The sequence below is a fragment of the Rhea americana genome, unplaced genomic scaffold, assembly GCF_003343005.1.
Source record: "Rhea americana isolate MKP2758 unplaced genomic scaffold, rheAme1 scaffold_81, whole genome shotgun sequence".
Taxonomy (NCBI): domain Eukaryota; kingdom Metazoa; phylum Chordata; class Aves; order Rheiformes; family Rheidae; genus Rhea; species Rhea americana.
Window position 1 is genome coordinate 1,515,068 of NW_028186990.1, and position 10,145 is coordinate 1,525,212.

The window sequence follows — 10,145 nt, forward strand, 5'->3', positions numbered from 1 at the left end:
TCCAACAGATGTAACTAGAGAACACAGCAAACACATAAAGGAGCACATCGTAGACTAACCCCACATGTGTAGCAACCCTGCTTCTCAGGTGGGTTTTGCTGAGTGCTCTGCTCACAGTTACCTGTCTTAGTTTAAGGCAAGGTCTAGTGGTACATCTCCAGGAGTTGCCAGCAACACCTTTGAATCGCAGGGCAGAAAGGAGCTGCCCCCACGCGACAGAGGTGCAAGAATCTCCGTTACGTGGGGCTGTCATGCTGGGGCTTGAAGAGTCTTTTGTTGCAGACTGCAAAATGTGGATCGCTTGGAAATGCTCATGAAGTAACAAAGCAAGGAGCACAGCCGTCTGGAGGGCGATGTGCCAAAGGAGTCACAGCCATCACTCTGCAATTTATACAGCCTCGATAAGAAACATGAAGGTGAGTTAATTATAACAGGGAGAGGAAGATAGGAGCTGTCTCAGTCTATCACTCTGACCCTTTACCAGAGATTACTGCCTTCATTCGGGTCCTGAGGGAGTCGGTGCTTGCACCTCTCCCACAGCACCCAGCAGCACAGGACAAGCTCACCTTCCCTGATAGCCTGTGCAAGCCCTTCAACTCTGCGCTTCAGCTGCTTCACTGGAAGCACAACCTCCCTGCCAACCGCTAATTCTGCACCAATTGCAAATATATGACAGAGCAGGCACCTGGGGTGGTATCTTTCAGGGTTGAAGCTGTCAGGATTTATCTGTCATCTTCACCATTTAGGAATATTTCTGTTGGCTGAAAGAATTTATAGAGCTGTCCAGAAAACTAGAAACAAGCCTCTTCTTTGTTTTGCCTGGCACGAAACATACTGCAATGTTTCATTTTTTAAACATTGGGACTCTCAAACTGGTAACATGAACAAGAAAAACATCTAATGAAGGTTTACTATACAACTTCTGTACCTTGAATTCAAGGCACAGAAATGGACTTTTCTTTGCCATTCTGCAACAAAGCAGAGCTCCTGTTCTCAGGCAAGAATGGATTTGTGCCTCTCTAGCTGGAGGCATGGTATTTTCCAGGACTCTCAGATTTGTTTCCTTCATATGTTACATTGACATTCAGGGCATGCTCAAAGCCTGTTTGCTTATCCGTGCTTCTCCTGAGGGGGTGCTTGGAAGACATGATTCTGTATTATTTTTAATTGATAATAGTTCAATGGATTTATCTGTGATTTTGTAGTTTTGGTCTGTTTTTCTAGAAATGAGTCTGCTGTGTCCTTCTACAGGAGGTAATGGTAAATAACTACAGTTATTTAATAACTACAGCCACTCAGAGAAACTGAAGCACTTTTTAAGCATGTACCTGTGACAGTTTGCCCACAGATAAAGGACTGGAAAGAAGGGTTCCACTCTACTCCTAATTAAGAAGTAGATATAGCTCTTAAAAGGTAAAAAGAAAGTTAAGAAAGTAGTTTGTAATCCATTTTAGAAGATGTGGCAATGCACTAAGATTTGAAAGCTTCAAAATTATGACTTCGATGGAGCAGGTATATCTACATAAAACATACACAAATTCAAACAGCGTAGGGCCACTTTGTGATTTTTGCTTCTCATTTCAAACTGCTGATGGACATTTACCGTGTATTCTTAGGATGGTGTTGGCTGCCTTTACTTGCCTAGTAACTCCTGTAAATGGAGCAGTCATCTCTGCCTTGTACCACATTATTGGGAGGAAAGAATTTAAGGACAGGATATCTAAGTGCCAAGTGAAAGTGTTCCTCTGCTCTTTCACACCTTTTGGTACTCTAAGGCATGGGCTCTGTGAAATACATATGCCTCCATCAGACTAGGTTGGAGTTTGCCCTCTTTATATAGATTCATTTACTACAGAAGGGTATTATTTCCTTCTATTCATATATAGTGTGTTCTGTCACACTAACCTACCTGTCATTAGCATATCACTTGATCGATATCTAGAGACAGTGACAGCCACATTAGGAAAGATTTTTATGAGATCATAAGTACTGTTTCTCAGAAGCAGTTTTGACTCCTACGCAATGCTGGTTCTTATGACTACCTTACCTTTCTACAGGAATTTTAGTCTTATCTGTATAAGCATGTGTCTAACCTGCACAGGAAGTGGTTGTAAAAACAGGATAACTGAAAAGAGGCAGAGGGTCTTCCCTTCATCATGAAGTTTGTAGGATCAGTTTCCACAGGAGCAAGAAGGTGATTCCTTTCTAGCTGGATCAGATTAGCCAAAAAAGCCAGGAATCCTACTAATTAATTGCAAGTCCAGCTGGAGCCTGTCTGAATGAGAGAGATGATCGGGACTGTTCTCTATCATCTGCTCAATTTTGCTTTTACTTAATGGCGCATAAGGAATCAAGAGGATAGTCTGGCAGTGCAAAGACTGTCACTGTCTGTAACATTTTATATACCCATAGTTCAATCAGATGCTTGTTTTGCTTTTCTAAGCTCTGCTTTTATTTTTGATGGTATTTTAAACCAAAGACATGTTTTGCTAAGGAAGCTCTACGGACAAAAGAACAAGCAAACACTCCCCAGTACACCAAGAAAACTTGTACTCAGTAGTAGTAGTCAAACTGTAATTGGCAAGTTTTCTCCCTGACAGTTCTGAAAGCATTTTAAAACAAACCAGACACAAACAGGAACAGTAGCTGGAAACTTCTAACAGTTCAGTCTGAATTCATGACCCAAAACAAGAGTCATGATGCCTTCCCCAACGGCATCCCCAGCCACATTTATCCAGCAACCAGTGCTTTCTATTCCTTCCTAGGTTCGCTCAAAGGCAGAGGAGTGCTGTTTTCTAAACCTACAAGGACAGACCAATGCTGCTAATGAGTGATCGCTTTTGTTGCTACCCTGTAAAGCTCAGATATAAACAGGCATTTATGGGTTTAATAACAACACACACACACACACACACACACACACACACACACACACAAACACAGCTACAAAACTGAGAAGCATCAGTTTTAAGCTGCCAGTGGGTAAATTCAACATTTACTTTTGTGATAAGGTACTATATACATTTTATCCCACGCCTTCTAAACAAGATTAGACAGATGATATACATACTTTATTACCAAGGAAGTAATTATATTTGGATCACCTTAAGATGCCGTAATTGGGTGGTTCAATTGCTTGCTTAGGACAGAAGCCAGTGACGGCTGCTGATGGAACCAAATTCAGCTTAGCAAGAAGAAATCCAGAATTAGTTCATCCTGAAGCAGTCTAAAGAGAAAGAAGCTGCCAGTCTTAAATTCTGCCAGCCTTTCAACTTCTCGTATTTATAAAACATATTTATAAAAAGTCTTTTAGCTGATGATCACCCCAACAAGCTTGCACAAATCACAGCCACAGTTATCAGAAGCTCCCCATCCTTCCTGGACAGGAAAGTCTCCAAATTTTGTGACATGCAGTCCTATGCAGCACAGGCATGGGATGGCTTTGTAACCTCAGAGGGAGCCACCACTTTGGAGGGCAAATCTTGTTGTGGGGCTGCTGCCTCCCTTAGATGAAGCCATACTCTTTGATCTGCCCAGCAGCCCCTGAGGATCAGCCTGGACACCTGCTACTGGAGCTCTGAAGACCACCACACTCAACAGCAAAAGATTTTAACACTCTATGAAAAAAAAAAGGGCGTATTTCCAGAAGGGTGTCATTAAAGAACAAGTTACATGTCATGAACAGGAGACCCCACCACAATGATCTGTCTAATAGTAGTACACTAAAGACTTGCTGTTGTAGCTGCATTTCTGTGCTATCAGCCTTTACAAAATCAGACCATACAGGCTGATACTCTTTAGACCATATAGAGAAGTACAATCACTGCATATGGCAAGTAAGCACACTGCTGTCACTCTGCTTCTATAAAGAGCCTCCAAGTCATTGCAGCACTAAGGAAACCCACTTATTCCTACCCACTAGCTCTGTGAACTTACCATACCATCTTCCTTTCTCCATGGGCTCAAACTGAATAATCTTTCAAAAGCTATTAATCAGATTTCATTATCTCTAAATTGCTTTTCACTTGCTGGCAATTAAGCACTAATATCCAAAGAGTAGAAATTTATAAGATAATCAACCACAGTGAGTCTCAAATATGAACAGCTGTTGAAGTCTGAGTTTCTCCTATGAATCGCTTTTTCCATGTATTTATAGAAGCTCAAAAATGAATATTTGTTTAGCAGGGTTTGAACATTCACCAGAAAATACTATAGGTGCCTGTTCCTCCTCTGGAAGGCAGCTAGCTATAGACAAAAATATCTGTAACCTAGCAATTACTGTGGATTCAGAAGGTTTTAAGGTGACACTGACATGATGAAAGAACTATTTTTATGCTAGTGTGAAGTATATTGCAAGTTTAGAGAGAGGGACAAAGAGAGAGAAAGAGAGACACCACATGCCTGCTGTAATCTACTCAGATATAAGACAAAATTCCACTCAGTGATTGTAAAATGCACGGAGTAAAACATATTTCCTTTCCTTGTCCTTCCATTCAATTAAATATTAGCCAAGAAGTGCTATAAACATTTTTTTTAAATAGCCCAATAGCATATTGACCATTGCCCAGGTTAGGGGGGGGGGAAATTACACTGAATTAGTGAACTGGGATTGAGGTGACATACAACACAAAAGCAATTTTTTAAACCACTCCAGCACAAGGCAAAAAAACATTTTAATGGTGTTAATGAGACCCTCTTTTTTCTAAGTATTCGCTTATTTCTCTACATGTGGCTTCCAGTGCAACACAAGTGAAGTCCACTTCATTTCAGAATTCGTCAAACATCCCTCTTAGGGGTTTATCTTGTAGATCTTACACAAAGAAATTGCGAGTCAAAATCTCAAAAGGCTGAAATCTGATAATTCTCAGTGTGAGAGAGTTACAAGCTCTGGTCTGAAAAGCAGGAAACTTGCACTTCAGTTACAGTCTGCAGAGAGTTTAGAAACCCTTTTTGATAAGAAAGTAGGGTGGAATTGTACATCTCCAGAACATAACCGAGAATTCATTTCCTCATACATATTTAAGTATATTCCTTCTTTCTCTAGGGCTAAAGAGGAGTTCCACTATTTCTGTGGAGATTGGCATCAGCAGTACAACAGACATTCAAGTCCGGTGCAGTTTTCTACGGCAGCAACCACAGAATAGCAGAACCTGAGGAGAAGCGATGTTCTCAAGCATCGCCTCTGTATGTGATATTTCAGTCAGACAATAAGTCAACCATTTGAAGATTTAAATATATTTGGCTGTGTCATTTTACAGCCATGTAAGAGGAGGCTCTAAAATTAAGCTTTCAATACGAAACTGTTTCATCTCCTGTTTGTACTGCAATTTTTCCCCTTTCATTTTTTTTGCTGAAAACCATGTCCCAGTTTAGAAAATTCATGCTTATCTATACAAAAACAGGGATGTACTCACATAGTGACAGGGAGAAAGGACTTTAGAGAAAAGAATCACTACACCAACTTTCTGTAGATTAAAACTTTTAAAAGAATTTACCTTGCTTAGCAGAGTAGATAGGGTCCAGCCTAAAAGAAATATTGGTACTTAGGTTGGAATGAGACTAGGCTAAGGCAACTTCAAGAAGCAGCAATAGTTTATTCAGAGTAAGCTTTAAGAAAGAGTGTTTCTAAAACCCAGGGGCTGCAATGATGCCGTTGCCCTGCTTGAAGAGCAGGACTGCCTCTCCCTGCCAGCATCACACAGCACCCCACAGAGCTTCACCAGCCCAGGCACCACTGCACCTTGCAATCCTCTGCCACACAAATGTGCCCATCCCATCAGTTTGACCAAGGAGAAAGGAGACTCCTATTCTGGAGGCAGAACACCTCACATTCCAGGAAAATCTCCACACACTGGCCAGGAAAATCTCTGCTCAGAGCCAGAGTACTTGCTGACAGTAAATCTGAGGTTCCTGTAAGTTTGAGTCCATAGTCTTCTAGGATGGCAATACTAAAGACTCGCTGCAGACTAAGGATATGATTTTTAAAGTGTTTTTGCCTTTCCAACAGGTAACTTCTACAGAGAAGGATCACCTTTAAAAGGGAACATGGATTTAATCAACTCAACTGAACAAAACAGTACATCAGGAGAACTATTCAAATGGGTGACATCCAAGATTCTCATTTCCATTACCCTGTCTGTGCTTGCATTAATGACAACAGCCATTAACTCTCTTGTGATGACTGCAATAATTGTGACAAGAAAGCTCCACCACCCTGCCAACTATTTAATCTGCTCTCTTGCAGTGACCGATTTCCTTGTGGCAGTCCTAGTGATGCCCTTCAGCATTGTTTACATTGTAAAGGAGACCTGGATTATGGGGCAAGTGGTGTGCGACATTTGGCTGAGCGTGGATATTACCTGCTGCACGTGTTCCATCTTGCATCTCTCTGCCATTGCTTTGGATCGGTACAGAGCAATCACAGATGCTGTGGAATATGCCAGGAAAAGGACACCTAAGCATGCTGGCATCATGATTGCAGTGGTATGGATCATATCCATTTTTATTTCCATGCCGCCTTTGTTTTGGCGGCACCAAACAACCAGCAGGGATGACGAATGCATCATCAAACATGATCACATTGTTTTTACCATTTACTCTACATTTGGAGCCTTCTACATCCCATTGGCCTTGATTTTGATCCTTTATTACAAGATATACAAGGCAGCAAAGACATTTCACAGAAGGAGCGTCAGTCGTATCGTAAGGGAGGAGGTAAATGGACAAGTCCTCTTGGAGGCAGGTGAAAGAAGCACCAAACTTACTTCAATGCCCAGCACAGTAGAGAAGACTTCAGATCCTCTGGTGGACTGTGATAAAATCAATATCACCCTACGAAGCCCCAGGTCTGAATCTAAGCAAGAGAAGTCCTGGAAAAAACAGAGAATCTCTAGCACAAGAGAGAGAAAAGCAGCAACTACTCTGGGTTTGATCTTGGGGGCATTTGTGATCTGCTGGCTTCCTTTTTTTGTAAAAGAAGTAGTTGTTAATACCTGTGAAAGATGTCACATCTCAGAAGACATGTCTAATTTCCTAGCATGGCTGGGATATATCAATTCCCTTATTAACCCTCTAATCTACACAATCTTTAATGAAGATTTCAAGAAAGCCTTTCAGAAGCTTGTCCGGTGTAGGCAATATCTTTAGGAGCTTTTGTTCATATAAGGAAAACATACTCATTGTTTTTTTTTTTTTTTTTTTTTACCTGTATAAATTTATATGACTGAGATGACATTTGTTGTATTTAAGGAAAAGCACCAAGACTCTACATCTACATTATGACTCTTAACTTTTGTATTAGTAGTATTGGGAGCATAAATTGCCTAAGGTTTAAAGAAACAGATCATCTGAGATCAGTTTTGCTCTGGAAAAGAAAGTAGTAGAACGAGAACAATACTCGCTGTGGCCTTGGTCCAGCTGGGATTTTCATAGCTGCCTAGCTTGAACCACACATGTATTTCCTTAAACATGAAATTTTCACACTTCTCCGTAACTTCAAATGTGCAAGCCCTCACAGAATCAGAGCCTAAAAAGTAAGAAGTTCAGTGCTAAATTGCTCTTTAGACAGAAAAAAAGAAACAAAAAACAAGCAACCTTTAGTCACCAATGGTGTTCTAAGTAAACCCTCACACATGCTTTGATTCTTATCACAAACCAGATAGAAAATACACCTTTGAATTAAGAGTCCATTTTATTAGTTTGGCACAGGCCTGCATGACAGAGCCAAGCCATCCTCAGTAAAGGGAAAGAGCTCTGAAGTATCACCCTCTGTTGGTGAGCTGAGTGCAGCCACAGCTCTGCCTTCTCCACAGATGCCTGCTCCCACAGAAGAAGACATCTCTGCAGGATGCCCTTGCAGCCTCCAGGAGCAGGCCAGATGCTCAGGGGAAAGTTACAGGTTTTATAGACAGCCAGTGTCCTCTGCCATTGCACTTCCAGGGCCAACATGGATGTAGCACCAAGGGGAGCAGCCATACAGCTGGAGCACCTCCCATGGTTTGGGTGCATGTTGTGCCTGGTGCTCCAAGGCACTGCCTCAGCAGGAACATGACTCTAGCTTGTCAGAGCAGCTGGTCAACATCAGTCTTTTCTCTACTGCCTCTTTCCAGCCACATGAGAAAGCAAAGACTGACCAAGGTACTAGTAGTGTCCCCCGAAAAGGTCCTGCAGCAGCTTCTCCAGTAAGGGCAGAGGGAGTGATGTCAGTCTGCAGTGTATATCAGAGTGGATCCTGTGAGATGAGCACTGGCTGGCACCTTCAAACCTTCCCTCAGAGCTTCTTGTCCCCGTCCCCAGTACTAGCAGAGCTGAAAGGATGTGGTATCCACTACTGCCATCCCTGGTTTGGTTAAGAAGAGCAACAAAGAACAAGTCCTTTTAACGGCTGCCTGTAAGCCTCAGAGATGGCACCTTAGCCGCTCTCAGTTTGCATGCTTTAGATGTCAAACTACAGCATTAACACATGGGCAGAACAGCCCTTGCCTCCAGTCTGGCTGTACACGTTTGATAACATCTAAGGGTACTAACAGGCCCCTGGGTGTTAACCCACTAGTGCAGACCAGTAACTAAGATCCACAAGAGAACCCAGAGACATAATGTTTAAAAAATAATACTTTGCAGCAGTGTTTTGCATTTTACAGGATAAATGGATTTAGGCTGAGTGTTTACATTCATTGACAGCCTTTCAGTGCTATAAGGCAAAGGGACTAAGGGTGCTTATCACAGCTATAAACTCCACCGTCAGCAGCAGCAGTCTCCTGCAAAAAGGTTCATATTCGGCACATGGACCAGCAGCTTAGGGATAGCACAAGGAAGCTGAGATATCAAATGACCATATGCACCCTTAGTTTGGGAAAACTATTGCTAATCTTTGCTGTTTTTCTTCCAGAAGATTTTCGGCATTTGTATTAGACAAGAAAATCCAGAAAGAAGCCATCACTACTGTTTCTCTCTCCATCTTTCGCTCCCTGTACTCCAAGCTCTGTAGTTTAATTTCTGTATTTTGCCCACTAGTTACCAGCTGACAAAACAGCTATTAGAGACGTTTCTTGTAAGATGATGGGATTTGAGGCTTGATATATTTAACTAGTTTTTGTCTGCTTCTTAAAACTTATTGTGTTCTGCTTTCATATCAAGTTCCAAATGAGATATTACTCAGGAGTACTAGAGCACTTGAGTGCATTTGCTTTATTGTTGATTTTAACCCATCTGCAGATATAACAGAAAGCTTACTTGTCATGCAGTGTAACTCTAGCTGAGAGGTAACACAGCTAAATTTTGAAGACAGTAGGATGCAGCAGAATGGAATTCAGCTCATGCTCAGTGTAACCTACAGCATTTTACTACCGTTGCAGAGTATAGCCTCTGCAGCCCCCATGATCTCAGTATTATATGGCAGTATTATACTGAAAGAGAATTATTTTTTAAACATCAGTAGGGCTCTACTTTCTCCAGAAAGAGCCATGGAATCCAGCTTTCTAACAGGACAGATTAGCAGAAGACAGCAGAAAAAAACCCACTGAAACATTTCAGATGGAAGATCTATTTCCCACATGCTTCCCAAATACCGACACATAAAATCAGATATCTATGGGAAAAATTAGAGTCCTTGAGGCAGGACTTCTTCTCTCCCACTTTTTCCTTTATGATTGCTGAAGGATAGAGTGTACTGCTTTTCCTTTTACATGTAAGAAGTTTGACAATACCTTATGAAAGCAAATTGGAAGAGAAAATAAAGATTGCTTTCGAGGAGAAAATATGCTCAAGATACTCATACTTAAATAATAATGGGTTAGGCTCAAAGAATGAAACAATGTATAGATAAACAGAAAATAGTTGTCATTTATGCACTGTTAACAGTATTATACTTTGGATCTAATCAAGCTGCTAAATGTTTCTCAAGATGCAGGGTTGTTTCTTTTGTATCCTTTTCACTGAGCTGTATCTGCTCATCCTTCAACACCCCAGTGGTGGAAGATGCAATTACAAAATCTAAGCTAACAAGCAGATAGTTACCCTATTAAAAGCTCTTGCAGGCTGTGGACCATGATTTCTTGATGTCTAATTGCATCATTCTCTAATAGGATCCACTGTGCCAAACACTACTACATGTCCACACACAACATATCTTCTCTGTCATTTATACC

General features: G+C 41.3%; 1 protein-coding gene across 1 annotated transcript; it reads left to right on the forward strand.

Moving 5' to 3' along the window:
• Window positions 1-324: 324 nt before the first annotated feature.
• HTR1F (5-hydroxytryptamine receptor 1F) lies at window positions 325-7,156 on the forward strand. Its single transcript, XM_085323064.1, has 2 exons — window positions 325-416; window positions 6,008-7,156. The coding sequence occupies exon 2, from the start codon at window positions 6,046-6,048 to the stop codon at window positions 7,144-7,146; it is 1,101 nt and encodes a 366-aa protein (XP_085179190.1). The 5' UTR covers window positions 325-416; window positions 6,008-6,045; the 3' UTR covers window positions 7,147-7,156.
• The last annotated feature ends 2,989 nt before the right edge of the window (window positions 7,157-10,145 follow it).

Coding starts and splice junctions, on each gene's coding strand:
- HTR1F (XM_085323064.1), top strand. CDS start 6,046: ATGGATTTAATCAACTCAACTGAACAAAACAGTACATCAGGAGAACTA.